Raw genomic sequence first — 22,607 nt, forward strand, 5'->3', positions numbered from 1 at the left:
GTGGCCTTTTTAATAGATTGGAACCTATGGTTTTCCCAAGATCATATAGTCAGGACAGAATCTAGATCTTTGAATCCCAGGATAGGGATTTTTTTAGTGTATTGTGGTATCTCCAAAATCAACCTCAGCATTTTTGTAATCAGATACATGTAACCATTTAAACTAGTCATTTCACTACAGTTAAATTTCATATAAAAATGTGTGAATTTTACTCCCAGTTTATGTGTGAATATGTGATCAGATCAAAACTTCTCTTTTTACAGAATTCACAGTAGTCTTGGGAACTTTGATTCCTAATAAATATCAGGTATAATCAAGTCCCTGGTATTGATATCAAAAGATGAGAGCAAAGACATCTTAGTTTCTTGCTTGTGACCCTTCTTTGTTGAAAGAGACAAAAAACAGTTGGTGATTTAACTCCAAAAATACTAGGACTCTTTGAATTAGAAAGGGCTATTGTCATCAAATAAGAAGAACTCAAATATGAAGAAAGGAAGTGTTCTCATTTTCTCATCTAAACAGTGATAGAATATAGGCAAATGATTATATTCTAGTTTAACAAACATTCCTTTGATTTTTATGACATGGTTTAGAAGTAGACCACAAAAGTGTTATATTTAGTGTTTCATCCCTGGTTTAACAAGACTTGAATTTCTAAAATTCACCTGTTTTGCAATTGAAAGGGACTAATGAAGCATCATAGAAATATATAGTGCCAATTACACAAGTTTTATTACTGGATATGATGGTTTAAAAAAAAAATAATGTCCTTATGGTCTTTGTAACAATACCATAGGCGAATATATTTAAAATTACCTGTTATTTCCATCCAGAAGTTGCCATTTTCATCGAACTCATTTCAGTCATTTTCTCTGCAGATGTAAAGGTGGATGTATAAACAGACATGAAATGACAGAAGTAATGAAGTGAGGTGGTGCATGGCATATGCAACTTACTTCCCAACATTGAGTGTCTGTTTTCTAAGAAAGAAGACATTCTATTTTGTTACCACAATATAGTTGTCAAGTGGTGATTTTTCTAAAGAAGAGCTTTTCCCTTCTCTCCCGAATCCCCTGCACTTTTAGATTATTACTCTTAATTCATGGATTCTTTTTATTCAGTGTATTCCTTTTGATGCTCAGAGTGTTTCAAAATTTACCACAGGGTGGCTCCTGTACCCTGTTGATATGTCCCTGTCAGTTTTTAAGGACTTGCTTATTTTGGAGAGGCACAAAAACATGTCCCAGGCCCACTTTGTACTTTTCCTGCCCCAGACCTGGAATCAGCTATTTTTCTTAAGAAGTCTTAGTTCCTTTGAATGGGGAATGGTATTTGGAAACCAAGATCTGAGTACCAGGTATGCTCATTTATAACAGGTGTCACTGCTTCAAGACCTTTTAATGAAAAAGGCTTGGAATTTTTCTTTAATCTGGGCTCATGTTAATACTGCCAATTCAAATATTATAACATACCAGGATTCTTCTGTATCTTCCCCTTTTTCATAGTTTGACATTTAGATATTGCCCGATTCCTTTTGTAGGGCTTGAACTATTTTGAATTCCCATTCAGCAACATATGAGAGTGCCTGTGTCCCCACAGTCTTACTAATAGGTAGGGTGTTGTCAAGCTTTTGAATTTTTGCCAATCTGAAATGTAAGAAATTGCATCTCTAAGTAGTTGTGACTTGAATTTCTCCTGTTGTGAGTAAAGCTCAGCTTTTCTTTTTTCATGCTTAAGGAGTAAATGTATATCTTTGTGCATATACTGTCTTTTCAAGTCTTTAAAAAAATTTATGGTATTTGTTACAAATATTTTCTTTCAGTTCATTTGTCTTTGGCTTATGGTATATGTGTACTTATTAATGTTTAAAATTTGTGATGGATTCTTCACAGAAAAGGTTTTTTATATATCCATTTTCTATTGCATCTGTGTTTTTGTCATAGTCAGAAAGCCTTTTTCCACACCCAGGTTTTAAATACATTCACACATGTTTTCTTCTATTTCTACAATTAGGGCTCTTATCCACTGGGAGTTTTGCTGGTTTAAGATATGAGGTGTTTAAGGTATGGATTAAATTAAATCCAACTTAAATCTTTTTCCAAATAGCTATCCAGTTGTTTGGAGAACCAGTTGGCTCTCCAAACAACTGTTTGTTCCTAGACTTCTGTTTTGTTCCTAGACTTTCTATTCTGTTCCACCAATCAGTGTGTCCAGTCAGGATATTTTGTGTAGAAGTACACTGTGTATGTCAGCATTCGGTAGCACTGTACAGGTGCTTGGCTCAAGGAGGTTCTCTAAACACTCCTTTTGTATGCTTAGGATTGTGCATAAACTTACACAGAGTTGATTGTGAGCCATTGTCTTTTCTGGTGGTCCCCAGGGGATGGAACTGATCAAAAGGACTTAGCTTCCTGAATTTTCAGCAAATCCAAAACACTTCCATTTTTACAAGTTTTATTTTGTTGTAGTTCCTTCAGACCTATATTATGAAGTAATACCTTAAATTTAACTTAAAAAACAAAATAAGCATGAAAAGCATTTAACGTATCTAGAACAAACAAAACACACTCACCATGTGATCATTGACTGTTCTTAGTAAATAATTGTTTAATCCCTAATAAATGAGGAGGCAACAGTGAAGTAAGCTATTGGCAGCATCTGGAAGTGGCAAATATGGGATTGGCTGCTGTTGAACTTGGCAATCGTGAAAGTAAGATGACAAATGTCTGAGAGGCAGGCAGGATGCTGGCTTGAAACTGGGCGAGGCAAGTGTCAGGAGATAAGATTACATGGAACAAGGGAATCTAGAGAGAAAGGCTCCTCCCTATCCACTTCTTAAGGCTCTGAACCTTCTGGTCTTTTTTCCTGGTAACTGTGGAAACCCATCTTCATGGGAACCTGCAAAAAAACCTGTATTTCCTAGAATTAGATTAAAATACTCATCACATACACAAAGCTACTTGAGCATGTGAAATAGGTGCATTCAGCTAGCTAGGTTTTTAAGTCATGCCAGGTAAAATTTTTTGTCTTTGTTACTATTTGTGACTAATAACTGCTGTATTCTACTCTGATATGGTAACTGCTGCTAATAACTGCTGATTCTTTTTTGCTGTGTGACTGCTGTCCTGCACAGCTACTGATTGTCTTCTCAGGGATTGTTTGAGACCCAACCTAAGCTCCCTTCTACCAGTCTTACCTGAGCACCCCAGCATGCAAGATCTCTCCATCTTCTGGGTACATCTATGTAATTCCTATAAAATCAGCTCTATTTAATATTTGTCCTTTACTATCTTCATTAAAAAAGTGTTTTAAAAAAGTAAATAAAATCTCTTATAACCCTACTATGAGAGACAAATTCTGTTAACATTTTGGTATATTTTCTTCCAGTGTTGTTTTTTTCTCCCAAGTATATGATTTTTGAGTCAAGATCAGACTGTATCTATAGTATTATATCCTATTTTTTCCCTTCAACTTTATTGTAGACCATTTGTAGATAGTATTTTAAAATTTATATAATATTTCATGGAGTGGGTAGATTGTAATTTATTTGTATTTTCTTTTTCATACGTATTGTTTCTCATTAGTCACCCTACTGTATTACCCCCCCTTCTCAACTCTATTGCCTATAGGAAATATTGTATATATAGATAAATATTTTTGCTTGCTTCTCTGTTTTCAGTTTAGATATTATAGGAACTCTTTGCTATAAGAAACCCCAAAAATATTCCAGTTTAACTCAGTCATTATATCACCTAAGTCTTTCCTCCTAGATTAAGGGTCTCTGGGGAAACATTCGCATGTATTTTGGGGGACCTGAATCCTCTGAAGTCCTATGAGAAGTATTTTGAGTGAGCGTTTGTGCATTTTACTCTAGTTTTCATTAGAGTTTTCAAAGGAGTCCTTATCCAGCAGAAAGACACTGACCAGAGACTGTAGCCCATCTGGACATAGGTCTATTTATTAAACTTACCTGAAATCTAAGTTATTCGTTTTCACCTTTATTTTTAATTGGTTTTCAGGAAGGGATGAGACCATGCAACCTGCAAGACCATCTTTCCTTGAATACTTTGAACAGAAAGAAAAGGAAAATCAGATCAACAGCTTTGGCCAGAGTGTGCCTGGCCCACTGAAGAGCTCTTCTGATTGGAAAGTACCACAGGATGGAGACTATGAGTTCGTAAGTAGTATTAGAAGTAGCTGGTTATGTCTTGTGGGAAAAGTTATTCAAAATATCACACATCCAATTGTGTTGTTTCGCTGAAAGGGCCTGAGCAATTTCTTGTGCAGGTCTTGTTTGCCTCTGACAGCAGCCCCTGGGCTGAGGGCCTCATGCATTTGAGATGACATTTTAACTGATGTTTGAGCATTTCTGGGGCTCCTCCTGATAGTAATTTTTCTCTCTCTTAAAAATCCTTTATTTACTTGCTATTTTTAATTTTTTCAAGTTTGAAATTGTTAATGGTAAAAGAAATATTCAGTCATCAAATGAAGATGCACTGTCGTTTGTAGTTTATTTGAAATTGTGACTTTATATTTAAGACTGGAGGACATTTAATGCTATTTTATAGTGTCTTTGTTCTTTTGCTAATCATCATCCTAATTTTAGGCTCTCAAAAAATCCCCAAATTTTTTGAGGGGATTATTCTGAATTTTTCCCAAGGATAATAAATATTGAATTGTTCAAAAGTTTCGTATGAAAAACTGGGTGTGTTTTTCCTTTCTCTTTGTGGAATGTTCTCCCTCAACCACAGATACTTGTTAATGTTCACAGAGATTTAATGAGTAGAGGCAATAAAAATTTGGGGAAAAAAGCAAGCAGTCTGTATTTCTTTTCCAAATAATTTTAGAGAATATTTTTTTATTCCTAAATTTATCATTTATAATTTTTACATTCTTATTCAGTCATAATTCTGTTGTTGTCTATAAAAGAACTTAGCTTGAGTCTTGAGTTGGGATTCTGAGAGACCTTTCCAGTCCTGGCCTAGAAGAAATGATGTCATTCTTCCATAACATAATTTCTACTGTTGTGGAGTAGCAGGAATGTTATAATTATACAGCTAAGGATGGAGATCTTTTGAGGACCAGAGTGACTCACCTGAGGTTATTTAACTGATTAGTCACTGGACCCATGTTAGAAACCAGCTTCATTTGTTTTGTCATCTCTTCGTTCACTCATTTACTTATTCAGTGTTTGAGTGCCAGTATGTGTTTGATACTTTTCTGGGGATATGGTGTAACGAACAGATTAATGCAAAGTCCTGTATTTACTTGCTATAAACCTTAGGATGTTTCATTCTAGAAGGGGGAAAATAAGGAAGTAAAATATTTAATGTGTCAAATAGTGGTAGTGTTGTAGAAAATATAAAGCAGGGAAGGGAGATTGGCAGGGGAGGGGAAGTAGAGAGAGAGAGTGTGTGTGTATGACTGTGTAGTAATTCTAAATAATAAATTAAGGAAGGTGGCACAGCAGGGATTTGAACCAAAGTAGTTTGGGTGTAGAGTGCATCCTCTTAACCACCTACACTGTATGGCCTCTCTCCGATCTATTCTGGTAAATTTTGTTCATAAAGTGCATATAAAAAGTGCCATAGAAGCCTCGAAGAGAGAGCAATACTCTCAGCAGGAACCCTAGGGAAGGCATTAAGAAGCCTCATTTGAAGTGTATTTTACAAGATGAACAGGAACTGCCCAGCTAGAGGAGGGAGAGGGCATTCTAGGCAGAGAGAGGGAGGTGTGTCTGGAGGCACTGAGAACTGTGGTGTGGCCAGGAAGTACTGAAGAATCGTATTTGGAGCGTAGAAGGTGTGGGGGTGTGCAGAAGGGAGGAGCAGGACTGAGGTGAGCCTTTGGAGCGTAGAAGGTGTGGGGGTGTGCAGAAGGGAGGAGCAGGACTGAGGTGAGCCCTTCAGGTGAAGTAAATTAGTGCCCAGCGTGCCCTTACTTTTTCTGGAAATATTTACTGCTCTTTTAGATTTTTCCTTGGTGTATCAGAGAAAATAAAAATAAATTCCTAATGCAGCACAAAGAGCTAAGCTAATATCCCTCTGAAGTTGTGTGATAATGGGTCCACCAGGATATGAAACCATTGAACTGTTCATTCAGAATTAATTTGATAAAAGTAACAGAACCTGAACGAGATTGATTGTTTGGATTCCCTGGGTAGTTATAAGCCATCCAGAGGGCTTTCTGTGGTAGGGAAGGATAAACATTAGCCCTGAGTTTGCCCCAGGAGGAGAACAGTTTCACCTCTGAGTTCATAAAACTTTATCCTAACCATTCCTTCCTAGATCAGGGCTCCAAGTATGATTGTTAAGTAGAGATTTCTTTGGGTTTTAGAAAGAAGCTTTACTGAATTTGTTGGGAGATAGTCAATTACTCATTTTTTATTAGGTTGCACTTTCTGCTTTTGGCTATATACTTTAGAAATGAGACATTTGGTAGGAAGTGAGAATTATTACCACCTTATTTATAATCTAATAGATACAGTAGCAAAGATGCTTTATTTACTCTTGGTTAAATTAATGCTCTCAAGGATGCATCTTGATGTTTTCTGGCACGCAGGTAGACTACAACTTGAAATTTTATCTGCCATTTTATATAAACAAAAAAAAACACACTCCTAAAACATTCTGTCTTTGAATTTATTGTCCATTTGTTTCAAAATTTGTTAAAGATCAGTGCATATCCTTAAATATCCCAGCCTTCATTGGTAAGATAGAATCTAATGAAGCTCCCTTCACTGAGTCATAACCATCAACAACTCATGACTATACTTGTTTTATTTAATCCTCTACTTCCACTATTCCCCATCCCCGTTGATTATTCTGAAATAAATTACAGGCATAGTTCATTTCTAAATATTTCCACATCTATCTATAAAAGATTAAAAGATCCCCTTAAAAAACATAACTACAATACCTTTATCATGTGTTTAAAAATTAAGAATAATAACTTCAATGCTATAAAGTAATGTTATCCATTTGCAGTTTTCCCCAGTCATCTCATGCTTTTTTTTTTCACAGTTTTTTTGAATTAGGGTCCAAATAAGAGTCATACATTACAGTTGGCTGATATGTCTCTTAAATCACTTTTAATTTATATAGGTACCCCCCTTACCTGCCCTACACACTCACCAACTTGTTGATATTATTGAAGAAACCAGTTGTTGCCTGAATTCTGGATATTGCTGATTACATCTAAATGGTGCTGTTTTATGCTCCTTGAATTTCCTGTAAACTGGTAGTTTGATCTAGAGCAGGGGTTCTCAGGACCCTTCATACTTTTAAACATTATTGAGGACCACGAAGAGCTTTTATTTACGTAGGTTGTATCTGTTGATATTTACTGAATTAGAAATAAAAATTGAGAAATTTTTCAAAATTTCTTAGTTCATTTAAAAATAACAATAAGCCTGTTACACATTAATGTAAAATAACTTTTTTTTAATGGAAAATAACCATATTTCCCCAAACGAAATGAGTGGAAAGAATGGCATTGCTTAATTTTTTCAGATCTGTATGGCTTAATAGAAGACAGATTTCATATCTGCTTTGCATCCAGTCTATCATAATATTGTTTTGGTTGAAGTACATGAAGGAAGTCTTGCCTAAGATAATGTAGTTAGAAAAGGAGAAGTATTTTAATAGCCTTTTCAGATAATTATGGACATTCTTTCACACTATGTTGACACTCAGTAGCTGGTGTTTTCCTAAAGGTTAGTTGCAGTGTGGAATCTGAAACTATCAGTGAATTTTGCCTAAAATTCATTGGTCATTCTTGCCTTTTGAATGGAACTTTTACTCACATATGATTTTATAACACCATTATATTGGTTATTTGGAAAATTCTGGTTCACTGAGTTACACACATCTTCTAAATGTTAGCATATTTCACTGTACAATACTAAGAAAAAGCACATTTCTTGAAATTACCACCAGTCTCCTCAGAAAATTGTGTAAGTATAGTGACACTGTCAAGCTCACAGTGGTGAAATCAAGTTTTCCAAAATTCTGATTTTTGTTTGAAAGTTTGAATTTTATCATTGGTAGCAAACATCTTCAGTTGTTTCCTTGAATTGACAAGCCTCACTTTGTTCAGTTGGCAGAGGATGTCTGTCAAGTGCCCAAGTCTGAATTACCACAGTTTGTCAATTAACCTGAAAAGAGCCTTTTTTTTTTAGCTTTATTGAGAATTCTTGACCCATGACATACGTAAGTTTAAGGCATACAACATGATGATTTCTTACATGTGTATATTGCAAAATGATCACCACAACAAGGTTAGGTAACACCTCCCTCCCCTCACATAACTACCTTTATGTGTGTGGTGATAACTTTTAAAACCTACTCTCGTGTTGTTAATTATAGTCACCCTGTTGTACATTAGATCCACGGAACTTTTTTTATCTATGACTGGAAGTTTGTGCCCTTTGACCAACATCTTCCCATTTTCGCTCCCCACACCCAGGCTTCTGGCCATGGCCATTCTACTCTCTTTTTTTTTTTGAGTTTGTGAAAACAGCCATTTTTTTTTGAAGGATCTCTGCTTACTTTTAGTGGGCAATGGTATTTAGAGACTATAGTCTGGGTACAAGGTGTGCTCACTGTGGTTGGATAATTTTTTCTAGGTCTTTTCAATGGGCAAAACCAGGAAGTATGTTTATCACAAACTTATGAGTTCTTAAGCTATCTCCAGGACTGGTTGAATGCCACAAGTTTTTACTTAACCACATTGATCCTGCATCTGTGACTCCTTCTTTCATGCCAGTGTCTCACTTCCCAGCAGCACCAATGAAATAATTCATTTGCTTTATATCCCACAGTAAATATATCATCCTCGGAATCACAGTACAACACTTCCACCTACAATAATTACTGAAAACAATTTAAGATTTGTATTGCAGTTCTCTTTGTCCAATTAGGCAATGTTCTAGTTTAGATGTACGTATTCTGTATGTTAAAGTCACTTGGAAAAATTTCTGCCTATGTGGTTATGCCAGAAACTCAATATGCAGATTTTTTTGTTTCAGTTGCTTTCTGTTTTATTTATTGCTTTTTATTGATTCACATTATAATTAAACTATATGGTTACAAAGGCAAACCTACAAAACAAAATTATTCATATTTAGTCTCTATCCCTATGTCCTCTATTCTGTTTCTTCCCTCCATTACTGTTACGTTTTGGTTATATATGTACAAATACATGTATGTTTGTACTACAATTTTTAGGTAAACATTAGTGTACTATATACACTTTAACCCAACTTTCTGTTTTCACTTAACTGTATAACCTAGAAATCACTCCATAGCAGCATAGAGAGCAGTATATAGCTACAGTAATAAATAGCAGTGTACGAGATCCATTTTTCCTGATTCTTACTAGTATTCTGTTGTGAGGGTGTACTGTAGTTTATTCAGCCAGTCCTCTCTTGATAGACATTTAAGTTGTTTGTAATAGTTTAAAAGTTGATCACTTCATAAACCCATTCATAAATAGAGAATGCAACTTTTTATAGCCTTTGTATTTTAAGGCTCATGCTTTCAGTTTAAAGAAGCAAGTTTAAATCCTTTAGGCCTGTAAGCTTGTAATTCTTTTTTGTAGTTAATGTGGTTTTTTTGTTTTCTTAGCAGTGATTAATTTATTCAGTTATCTCTCTGCAACAGTCTGGTGCTGTTTATATAAACTGACTAATAATAGCCATATAAACTGGCTAATATAATCATAATACCTGTGTCACAGGAGAGTGAGTAATCCATCTCCTGGCAAACATTGTTACATGCCCCGGGTATCAGAATGTTGTCTGGTTGGTATTAGAAAGTGAAGGAGTCCCTGGAGGCCTGGAATTTCTGCTGTAATTAGAACCTGAAATTTTGTGAATGTGAATCTCATTACAACCAAAGCCATGATTTGGTTCAGTTAACTTAATTTTGCTGAGTCTGAAATCAGAGAGAAAAAGAAAACTCGAAGTTTAGTATTATTTATTCTTCATCAATTGTAAGGTTACAAAAGCTAAACCGTTTTTTAAAATGTAAATTAGTTACTAATCTAGAAAGCAGAGTTTTAAATTTTCAACTAAGGTGAATGTAAATTGTTTTTCTTATTGCTGAATCCACAGCCATGACTTTGAATTGTGATCTTATTCACTTAGACATGCCTTTTTCCACTCTTCTTCCTTTGCGCTGTCAGACACTAATCCAGCCTTTCTTCTCAGCTTCACCTCCTTTTTTTTTCCTTTACATGGACTCCTGACAGTTCAGTAATCTATATTCCTGGGACATGAAACATTGAGAAGACAGGGAAGAGATTTATGTCAATTTTCTCACCCCAGTCTGAAGAAAGAATCTCTGGAATTCTGAAGTAGATTGGCTTTTGTAGCCAAGTGCCTTTGAAAGAAAAGGCAAGATGTGGAACTGTTCTCCTTACTTGAGATGTATCCCTTATATCATTTTCCTCTCCCATCATGACCACATTTACTTAAAAGTCCTGAGGCTTCACCGCTCAAGTGAGGTACAACAGAATTGATTGAGCGTGTTTTGTCTTTGACAACATGTTTACTCTAAGCCCCAATAATTCTGAATGGAAGGCCTGCCTCTCTTCCTTTGTTCCTCTCAGTATTGGAATTTGATGCTGATGTTACTGATATTTTGAGCTGACAGTGTGAGGAAGAAGAGGTGATTCAGAAGATTCAGAGAGATGGCTGGTTAATGGTAATTTACTGTACTGTTATGAGAATAAGACAGCTCATTGTGTGTATTAGTTGTTCAATACATCCAGGTTTTTAGACAGAAAATGTGTTGTATTTAGCATTTATTTAGAAGGCATTATAAAATTGCAGCAAACTTACTATGTTGTAAGGAAATGTATTATGCCTGTATGTGCCTAGGTTAATGCTATTTTAGTTCAGGCACTAAAGATCACTATAGTCAGACTTTTAGGGCTCCAAATATGACTTTACCATCTACTGAGCAGTTTGGGGCCAATTTCTTCTCTCTGTGCCTCAGTTTCCTAATCTGTAAAGTGGAGGTAATACTGGTACCTGTAGGGTAGATTTTGTGTATGAGAATTAAATGTGGTAATACATATAAAGTGCCTTCAACATTTCATGGAGTATATTTTGGTAACCTAAACTCCTTTCCTCGGGGTCTTGCATTGATTTCTACGATACAACCAGAGATACATTCCCAAAGAAAAACGTGCTTCCAAAGAGACTGATTTAAAACTGCTCTACAGAAAGGAATTAAAACTATTACCAGCTGGAAACTGATCACCCGAAATGGTCATGGGTGTAATTTTTAGAATTTCCCAGTGTTGTTTTCTTCTCCTTCTATCTCTATTCCATGTAGTTTTTCTTTCTATTCCCCTGCCATTTCATAGTTTTCAAATCCTGAAACTCTTCACTGCTTCTGTTGCAGTACGCACCTTTTGCCAAGAGATGGCACCCTCTCACTACATGTGTGTGCAGTTCACTGTGTGGAATTTCCTTATGGTAACAGAGAAGTTGCCGGTGTTAACCTTAAAAGTAAAACTATTAGTTATTTTACCAGCAAAAATGGGTTTATTTGGGAATAATAGAGAATTGCAACTCAGGACATGCAAGCTACAGCAAAACCGTAGAGAAATCCGACAAACAAAGCAGAAGAGGGATGTAATTTTATGGAGGAGAAAGTTGGGAGGGGTTGTTTTGAAGGAAAGTACTTCCAAAGCGAGTTCAGGCGATGGCAGTTTCTCATTGGCTGCGCTGCAGGGGTAGTCAATGTCTTATAGGAGATGCAGTTTACGTCTTGTCCCTATTGGGGTCTGTAATTGAAATTTTTCCCATAATTGATGTTAAGTGATACGGCTTCCCCTTCTAGCCTCTTGACTCTATTTTAATGAGGTTTCCCTTCATTAATTTTCACACCAGCTATGTAAAATAAATGATAAAATTACTTCATCAGCCTGGAAGTTAGACATTGCAAGTTTCCTTGAAAACAGGGGTACCTTGTACCATCAATCAGTAGAGTGATTATTAGTTATGTCAGAAGATGGGTGAATGGCCCTGGCTTTGGTTAGAACCTGGATGAGTCACTCTCCAATTTGAGTTTCAGATTTGTGGTTTGTAAAAATTAAGTGTCATACCGCCTGTCCTGTTTTTCCCCTGAGTTAGGGGAAGGATCAAATTGAAATGTAGATTGGGATTATCTGAATCAAGTTTAATTTTAGAACTATGGTGGAATTCTACTAGCAGAGAATTGTAAGACTGTTTATGTTTGTTTTGAGTTCATTGTGTATTAAATATCATTACTTATTATTTTGCTTTTAATTTTACCTTTGTAAAAAAATTTGAACCTTTGAACAGTGATTCAGAGCCAGAAGGCCAAAGAAGCAGTTTAGCCCAGACTTCTGGTCTGCTTCTGTTTGCTGGTGATGGTAATATTATTATCACATTAAATTGAGATGACATTTAATATGGTTAAAGGTGCATTCATATTTTCCTCTTTAATTTGGTGATACTTAAGTAGGAAGGCTGCCTATTAATGTCTCTGGACTTCAGATCCTCAAACTCTAAGAGGGATAAGAAACCTCACCTTGCCTCCTTCATAGGCCTCCTTCATAGAGGAGATGTGTGATAAGAATGCCTAACTTAAGATCTACCCTCCTGACAAACCTTTAAGCATCCAATACAGGATCATTAGCAATAGGAACCATGCATAGAGTAGATCTCTAGGACTTACTCATCTGTATACCTGGAACTTTGTGCCCTTTCATCAAATACCTCCCTGTTTCCTCTTCATCTTGTCTTATTGTAAATTTCACTGGCAGGAACACTTGTTCTCTCAAGGTTGTAGAGTTTGAGAAGAAAATGACAGAAGGAGCACCTACTGAGTATATTTGTGCGTTAGGTCCCTGTAAATGTTTTCTCCCATTTGCCTCCCACAATATCCTTGCACAATAAATTGTATTCCCACTTGTTTGACAGATAGGCTCAAAGACTCTAGGTTCTGTGTTCCATTCATGGCACATGATGAGTACGTCATGAAGTTAGGCTTCAGATCCAGATTTTCTGATGTCAGGACCATTCTTTTTTCAACATCACACACACTTGTCGTGTGAGAAGTGCTGTAAATACACTGTGGGTGAGCATTCATCAACTTCAGGTGTGCAGCTGTTGGCAGTTAGTCAAGCACACAGGTAGTCAGAAAGTGTATTTGATCACGTTGTTTGAAACCATTGTGCATTCTTTGAAAAACTTTCCAATGCTTTTTGTTGTTTTTTTTTTTTGTAATAGCCATTCATCTGTGTGCATAGGAGCTTGTTCATTAGCTTATTAATCTGATTGATGTGAAGTTTAAATTTTTTGTGCCTTCTATCGTGAAATGTCAGTAAGCAAACACTGATTGGAACTGCAGTGTTGGGAATCCCCTAGATCAAAGTTGGAAACAGCACATAAAACATTTAGCAAAGTGCTTGGCATTCCTACTCTATTATTAATATGTTGGTTCCTTTCCAAGTGACAGCTTAGATCTAGTTAAAGAGAGTAGTGGATTGGGATTAGATCTCAGCTCTGACAGTAACTAGCTTTGTGTTCTTAAGCAAGCCACCTGATCTTTCTAGGGCTCTTATTTCTTCATCTGCTAAATGAAGGTGAAATTCAAAAGTCCTCAAGAGCCCTCAAACTCTCCCAATCTTTCTTTGCTAATCTTTAAAATGGAGATAATGCATACTTACTATGGAAGTTATTTGAGCCTGAAAGAGATAGCTTGTGTGAAGCATATAAAAAATGCTCAATATATGTAAGGGTTTTTTCCCTGTATTTTCAATACAAAGGGGGGTGCTTTGGACACTCTAGAGACCAAAGTGAGCACAGGAGGAAGACAGCATACTGACGGAGAGACAAAGGGACCTAGATTCAGTCCTGGCTTCACAGCTTATGAGGTCTGTAATTCTAGGCAAGTCGTGTAACCTAGAATGAAATACTAACATTTATGTTAGGGTTACTGAGAAGATTGAACTAGGAAATGCTTTTAAAGTGCTTAGCAGAGTACCTGACACATAGTAGGCATTCAGTAAGTTTTATTTGCATGTATAATACATAGGTGACAGAGATGAGCTACCAGAGGAGAAGAGGTAAAGATAGTGAGGTGGGCACCCAAAACCAGATGGGAGGCAAGCCCCAAACTTATTTCACAGTTTTGTGGAGGGCCCTGCTGCAGCAGCTCTCACTTCTTAGTTAAATGTTGTTTGCTTTGAAGTTATTTATTTAAAAGCAAAGATGAACTTGATTCTGTTTTGACTTTCTTATCCTGGGGTGTTTTTGGCTTTGTTTACTTATTTATTATTAAGGTATCATTGATACACAATCACATGAGCAACATTGTGATTACTACATCCCCCCTATTATGAAGTCCCCACCACATACCCCATTGCAGTCACTGTCCATCAGCGTAGTAAGATGCTATAGAGTCACTACTTGTCTTCGCTATGCTATACTGCTTTCCCCGTGCCGCCCCCCACATTATGTGTGTCTTAGCCTGGGGTTTAACTGTCAATCATACTGATTCATACAGAACTTTTGTGTTTTCTTTGATCAGACTGCTTCTCTTCTGTGCCTGCTTGGAAGCTTTAAGACCTGGAAAGTTCCCACACTGATGTTCTTTTCAAAACAATTTTAATCTTGAGAATGAAGTTGTTAATATAAAATAGCTCGTGTGTGTTTGAGAGAGACACACACAGACCAACAGAGCCATCTCTGGGAACCGAGTGCTGCTGTTTGTGTAGCTGAGTTCGCACTGCACACAACACTGGGTCAGAAGGTGGCAGCCTGGCGGAAGGGCAAACTCAGCCGCTTTACAGGCCCACCAGTTGCTTCCATTTGCTCTTCGTTTAGCAAAATCATATTAAATACTGTTCTAGGATTTTGTAGCCTTTAGATATGGATATATCTTATATTCCTTTTTTTTAAAACTAGGCTTTTAGAGATCACTGTAGATTCACATGCAGTTGTCAGAAATAATACTTACAGATCCGTGCGCTCCTTACCTGATTTACCGAATGGCAGCATCTTGGCAAATGGTAGTAAAGCGTCACAACCAGGATGCTGGCATTCATACATCAGAGAAAGAACCTTTCTGTCCCACAAAGACCCTTCCTCTTGCTTGGCTTTTATAGGCATCCTCCCACCCCATTTCCCAGCTCTAGGCAACCACTAATCTTTTCATTTGCTCTATCTGTTTTGGAGTTTAAAATTTTTTGAGAGAGTGGTGTTTAAATGAAGTAAAGTCAGGAAATTTGCTGTCCTCTCCCAAGTGCTTTTATTCCCATAAGACCAAGCATAAAGTTGTTTCAGACATTGGGAAGAAACATACCATTCCAGATTTGGGTGGGTGACTTCCAGTGTGGAAGTGCTACTGAGGCTGTAATTATAAACTCCAACAAACGTTCTAGGGTTAATTTAAACCAGTTACTGGGATGAATTACGGTCTTGTGATAAAAATACCATATTCTATCTGCCACATTATCTGCAGCAACTCTCCTCTGTGCCAGCTTGGTTAGTGACAGATGCCTGCCCAGAAGTTTATCATCAAAGGAAGGTTTAACGGTGGCACTGTGAATTCAGCACTCGGTGTGAGCGTCTTAAGAAACAGTGCTTGAGTCCTAGCATTTGATCTCTAGGTGGAGTTTCGTGTACAGTTGCACAGAAAGTTCATGCTTTCGCCTTTGTTCATTCTCTCCATCTGTCCTCCTAACTGTTTTGTTCTTATGGAAATGAAGATTCCTCCAGGAAAGCCTAGTCCTTATTCCCTGACTACTGGCCTTCCAGCCCATGACTCTGCATTCCCTTCCCCTCACCCTCTGGTCTGTACCTGGGCCTATTAAGCAGGGCTGGATGGCTGTGGCCTCGAGGACTGCCCAGTGTTAGATGCCTCGGAAGGCTCTGTCCAAGGCCGACAATGTGTGGTGCTGGTCAGTGAGCTCTTATGGAGCTCCTCCAATGTGATAGAAAGATGAGCCCTCAGCTTTCTCAGAAAGGGGCTCCTCCCGGGCTGGTCTCAAAGACACAGGGCAGCGTGGCTTATCCCATGGCTGTGGGTTACACAGCCCACCCCGGCGGGATGTGGAGGCCAGGGAGGAGAGCCAGTTTGGCCAAAGTACCAAGGTATGTAAAAACATACCGTTTTTACAGTTTGAGTTACTGCCATGGGTGTGGGCTCTCCGTACCACCTCCTGTTAAGCTTATTTTTACTGCCTGTGCCAACTCCTGAAAACATTTGCATTTGTGACCTCTCATTTAACTTGTCTCCAAATCAGGGAAATTTAGGCCGCCTCCAGATTTTTAATAATAAACATTACTTTAATGAAAGTCTTTACATGATGTGTATGTCCTTAGAATTAATTCCTGCAAATAGAATGCTTGGATCAAACTGTTTATAAATTTGAAATTGTGATACATATTGTCATATTTCCCTATTGTTTTTTTGTGTCTGAATTGCCAGTTTGTGTTTTTTATCTAATTACTAATGGAATCCTCATTTTCCTTACTGATTTCAAAGAGTTCTTCATAGATCAAGTAAAGTTATGAACCTTTTAATATGTATGCTAAAGATATTTTCCCAGTTTTTAAAAACTATATCTACTGTCTAGCTCTCCAGATAATTTTGATTTTTATGTATTTTGATTTAGCAGCTTTTCCTTTGTGGTTTCTAGAATTTTATGCCACGTTTAGAAGTTTTCCACATCTCAAGATTATGAAAATATTAACCTTTTGTTTAGAATGTGTATGTTTTTTTCTTTTTCAATATTTATTCCATCTGGAATTTGTCTTGGTGTAAAGATTGGCAGTCCAGCTTTGTATTTTTCTATACAGTTAGCCAATTTTCCTAATAACTAACATTTTAAATATACATGATGGATTTGGAATTACCAAATCTTGATGGCTTCTAGTATCTAAAAGTGGCTTGTTCCTATAGATAGAAATTTTCCACATAAAACTCTGAGTTTCATTATTTTTCTGCTTTTAAACGTCTCGAAAGGAGCTGTGAACAGAACCACATATTTGTTTTGGCATTAACTTTAATGCATCTCAAACAGGCTGATTCTACAGAATTTGATCCAGAGTACTTCTATGTCTTGATACCTCTTTGCCAAGACAAATTACTTCTAACCAAAGGCTTTCAGTGCTGGAACGAAAAAAGAGCCAGGGGGTCCTCCTAGCAGGTAGCACATTATATAATTTGGCATCAAGTACAAGGCTTTTAATTTTTCTCATAAATCTCTTTCTATTCTGTAGCCTCCAGTGGTCAGTGCCTCTTGTTGCTGGGGACTTTTGGAGGGGGCACAAATTGTCCAAGTCATAATAATTGTATCTTTAAAATGCCTTTATTTTATCTTGGCAGTTTGATGACTAGATATCAGAAGTCTCTCTTTGACAGTGATTCCTGGCTTTCTCTCGGATTGTAGAATTTAGCTGTAGTGAATTTGTTGTGCTGGTGTATTTTCACCTGCAATGATGTGTCAGTCTATCGAATAAATTCTCTTTGTAGCTCTAATTAGAGGTGCTTTTATTTCTTCTAGTTGGAAAGTCAGCTTGCATATCTTAGTATCTTGGCAGATTCCTCTTTTGTAGTCACAGTTATCTAAATAATTATAATGTCTTTTAAAGTAGATCTGACCATTGATGCTTGCTTTTAGGTCAAGCTTGCAGGCAGGGAGGCAGATTCTGCCGTTGTGGTTGATAGACAGTATATGTCGCGGTTAAAACCACCAGAGCCATTTTGTTGGGCTTCCATCCCATCTTCTACACCTCTTATGTCACCTGGCTAACTCTCAACTTCTTTACCTGCCAAATACAGGTACGTCACACCTGTCCCATAGGGCTCTTGTGCATGTCATAATGCATGTAAAACACACAGGACAGTGCCTTTCTGCAGTCAGCATTTAATCGTTATTTTTCTTCTTTAGTGTTGGTTTGCTCTTCCAGGATACTGCAATGCTATTTTTTTCCCTTTTAAAAAAGAATACTTGCCCAATTGGAGAAATTTAGAAATTGAAGATAAGTTTAGAGAAGAAAAGTTCTCCTATAGTTCCACTATCCCCAGCAATACTCACAGTTTACATTTTAACATATTTGCCTTCAGTTTTTTCATACTTCCATATTGTTGTACACAGCTGAGGTCACTCTGTACGTGTAATATGGTATCTTGGTTTGTTTTCACTTAACATCTTAAACATGTTCTCATATCACTGAAAATCTTTTAAGATCATCACTTTTGATGTTTACATAGTAATAGTCCATCACATTGTATTATTAGTTTGATAGACTTAGTCATTCTCTTTTTATTTGGCCTGTAGTATTTGGAACTTTTTTGTCTGAAGCGAAGTGGCTTGTAGATGCTTCTTAGTAAGCCAGGCTTTCTTCTTGTCAGTGGCAGGTTTGGGAGTTGAGGCTTCATGTTTGCTTTTGTTGTTCTGTCTCCTGAGTGTGAACCATGCCAGGATTTTAAACATCAGACTCTGTGCTCTCAAGTCTCTTACCTTTCTCTTCTGGATTGTCTCCATGCTTGTTTGCTTTTTAACCTTTTCTTGATGGATTTCTTTCCATAATCCTGTGCTGGAAGAAAGATGAATGGAGGCCATGGTTAGTGTGTTGGTCTCCAGCCCTACAGAGCCATCCGCATGCCAGGACAAACACCAGTTGCATATGAATTGCTCTTTACTGAGGTAAGCATATGGAGCAGTTCCTGGTGAGCAGATTATCCTAAACTGTTCTCGAAAAGGTACCCCATTTTTGTTTCAGACTTCTTATTCTTCCATAGAGCCAGGTTTAAAGTATGTTAATTAAGGCTGAATTCATTTGTACTTGGGAATATAATGAGCTCCTGTATTTTTTACTTTCAGAAAGCCCGCCAAGAGCAGCAGTCTGAAAAAGAAATACGTATCCAAAATTGCTAGGGAAACCTGTTTAGCTGTTCTTTCTGAGAAACCACATGGCAAATGAATGTCGTCTTTGTCTCAGCCACAGCAGCCTGCTGTGCTAGGGAATCATGCTTGGTGATCTGAGCTTAGTTTTTAACTCAGTCATTGAAATGGCACTGAGAGGAAGACCTACGTGCTGGTGGATTGCCCCTCGGGAGGTCGCTGAAAACTGTATCAGTCTATGTGAGCCTGACACCGGTTTTCCTTTCCTTTGTTGGGTTCTGAGACTGCTGATCCATGGCTGCCTGGCAGCTTTCTTCTTTAATGTTCATTCTTCACGGCTAGTTATCTCTCTGCTCTTAAAATATAGGAGGATTATTTTTATTTCAACCACATGATGAGCCAGAGTCCAGATTACAGGTTTTGTGAGTTTTCGTAGTGGCAGGATGAATAGTGACAAGTAATTTAGAGCTAGGTGGTGTAGAACAGAGATTTACCTGGATCCTAAGACATGGCAAATAGTGTCTTAGCATTTTCGGCCCTAGGCAGGGCTGTCTGAAGTCACTGCCATGAGGCTTCACTGGAAGTATAGGTGACCAGTGGCATATATCTTGAATTCCTAGAAGCCATTGTCTCTCAATACATGATTCCTACACCGTGTCCATCAGAGCATGTTGGGTTTTACGAACAGAAAGGACCTCAGGGAGCATGTTTTCAGCTCCTTATTTCCAGCTAGAGACGTCATCAATGTTTTCTTGACCAGTTCTGGTAATTTCAGAGAAGAAGGGGGGATTCTGCAATGGGGAAGACATCTGTACCATTGCTTAAAAGCTCGACCTGAAGATACTGTGTATTTTGATTTCAGTCAAAATTTGTCCCCAGGGAAACTAATATGTATGGGCTTAATTTGATTATTTCTCCCAGAGATTTGACAGAAGATGACTGGGATTGTCTGGCTTTTCCTTTACAGATGGAGAAAGCCAGTCTCTTGCCTTTAACCACTTAGTATTATGGTGACTTGACTTGAGCAAACCTTGGCAGCCTTATGCTAACTCATTGCTACCGAGGTATTCTCTGTGCCGTGTGCTTCATGGTGTCTTTACACTTCATCCTCTCTATAATGAAGTTTATGAATGTGAAGGCACTTGGCCAATTGTAGATGTTGGGTGATGTTTCATTTAAAGTACAGACCAGGGTCAGACAGAACCAGGTTCCGTTTTGGTCTCTGCCCTCTGCTGGCTGTGTAACCTCAGACAAATTATGTAATTCTACAAACCTCAAATTCCCTATCTGTAGACTCGGGTTAATAATTAAAGCTGTAAGATTTAATGACAGTCAAGTGGAATAATACAGGAAAAGGGCTTAATGTAGTGACCAGCTAATAATAGTTAATGAATGTTGAAGAAATGCTGGCTAATATTATTGTTATTACCGCAATAATTATTATGCAATGAGGTCCTTAAATCCTGTTCTTTCACCAAGGCAGCACAGGCTGGGCTTCTGCATACCCGGTGTCCTGCCTTTCTATGTTTCCTTGATTTAGTGGGAATAGCAATGTTAGCATGATAAGAAGGTGGGTGGGTGTACCAACACTATTTCTGGCCCCTGGACGGTTCCTCTTCTTTCATAGAAAGATGTTTTGGGGAGTTATCTCAGTAGTCTGCCTTGTTGCCAGAACTGGGAATTGGGAGTTTTTAACTTTTTTTTCCCTGTTTATAGGGGGAGCCCCTTTGCTCAGTAATGTCATGAGTATATCTATTTTTACAAGATTGGTTCATCTTCTGTGGCGCTATCACTGAAGTATACATTTTTAACAACTCAGCTCATCCTACTTTATCCTGGTGGTGCAGATTGCTTAGTACATGGTCTTTTTGGTCTTATTCCAGATAAATCTTGTTTTTTTCTCCTAAAACATCTTGATTTCACATAAGCTTAAATTTTTTTTGGCATTAAGTTTTAGGTTTAAAATTTTTTCAGTTTCTGTAGTTCTAGTTTGCTTTTCATTCCTAGTATTTGTTTCTTTTTTCTCTTTTCTTTCCTTTATTTTTAAATCAAACTTTACCAGAGATTTTCCAGTTTTTTAGTTATTTGAAAAAAACAGCTTTTGGCTTTATTGATCCTTTTACCATTGAGCATTAGCACTGAATTCATGAATTTATGTTCCCTACCTTTATCTACTTTCTATGGGTTTATTCTGGGTATTTGTTTTTCCTTCAGGTGGACAATTGAGCTTATTTTTAGTCATCTCTCTTTTCTAATATATGCATGTAAGGCCATAAATTCCCTGTATTACTTTTACCTACCTTCCACAATTTTTGATGTGTAGTATTTTGTTTTGTAAAATCAGATTTAGTAAGGTTTAATTTATATACCATAAAATTTGCTCCTTGTAAGTGTAGTTTGATGAGTTTTGACAAATGTGTAGTCATGTAAACACCACCATAATCAAAACAAAACATTTCCATCACCCCCAAAAGTTCCCTCATGCCCTTTTTTGTCCCAATAGTTTTGTCTTTTCTGTGATCCTCTGAATGGACTCTTAACAGCATATAGACTTTACTGGGGCACGTTGTTTTGAGATTCATCCAGGTTGTTGAATGTGTATGGAATCATTCCTTTTGATAGCTGAGTAGTTTCAGCTGTACAAATAAGCCACAACTTATCTCTTCATCACTGATATAATTTTCAGTGGGAGTAAATGAGAGTATTTTTATTCTGCACTTGGGCTGCAAATAAAAATACTTGACTATTCTGGATTTGAAACTGGGCATTTTTTGAATTTAATTTTTATTTGGGGTTTGGCATCTTGGACATTTTTCCATTAGTAAGTAGGCACATGCTCGTGGGTACTCAGGTCACCTTTCCTCACTGTAGCAGTCTGGATCCATTCAGGAGATGGAAACCACACAGTAGGTTAAACACAGGGAGTTTAATACTAGGAGTTATAATCTGTGATAAGAGAGTAATGATAAGATCTAGGAAAAGCTTACGTGCTTCCCTAGGGCTGAAGGAGCATACCCAGTGAGGGACAAACCACCAGGGGTTTCAGACCTCAGGAGAGAAGGTAGGATTCATCCCAAGGCATAGCAGAGGAGTTCACTGATCAGGCTAGACCAAAGCTAGCCCAGAGGCTCTGGGCAAACCATGGGCTACCCTCTGGAGTGCAGAGGAGGAGCAGGTGATCAGCAGTCAGTGACATGGATGTGCACTGCAGGTCTGGATGCCAACCTTCAATGCCTGCGAGCCATGTGGACGATCTAGTGTCCGTATCAGCAGGACTGCTGAAAGATTATGGCCTGGCCGAGGCCTGCGGAGAAACCAGGTTCTGGGATGTGGCTGGGCTACGTTTCACCCACTGTCCTCACATCCACACTTCTGGCCCTTGTGCCAGACACTGAGGACAGCTTCCTCCTCCCTGCACTGCCCCTCCAAACTCTGCTGAGGATGCTCAAGGTCACACACAATTTAAAGGAGAAGTGCCTGTGTTTAGCACAGAGAAGGGTGCATTCAAAGCTGAGAGACAATGACTTGGTAACTGATATACTCTCCCTGTTCTTTTCAAGACCCCAGGTTGGAGGCAGTTTCTTTCTTGATGATGCTTGCTCAGTATAGAAAACATTTAGGATGCAAATTTTAAAGAACAGTTTCATACCAGAGAAGCTCAGTGTTTTTAACTCTGAACTTGGATGAGCATGCCAGTAGGAATATGATGATCA

The 22,607-nt window shown here is 37.7% G+C and overlaps 1 protein-coding gene across 1 annotated transcript in view; it reads left to right on the forward strand.

The window, feature by feature from the left end:
- Positions 1 to 22,607, forward strand: part of STK4 (serine/threonine kinase 4) — an 89,367-nt gene that overhangs the window by 51,275 nt on the left and 15,485 nt on the right. The window contains exon 10 of the mRNA XM_036902179.2: positions 4,020 to 4,177. Coding sequence (XP_036758074.1) covers positions 4,020 to 4,177 — 158 coding nt within the window. The remainder of the gene's footprint in view (positions 1 to 4,019; positions 4,178 to 22,607) is intronic.

The sequence above is a fragment of the Manis pentadactyla genome, chromosome 5, assembly GCF_030020395.1.
Source record: "Manis pentadactyla isolate mManPen7 chromosome 5, mManPen7.hap1, whole genome shotgun sequence".
Taxonomy (NCBI): Eukaryota; Metazoa; Chordata; class Mammalia; order Pholidota; family Manidae; genus Manis; species Manis pentadactyla.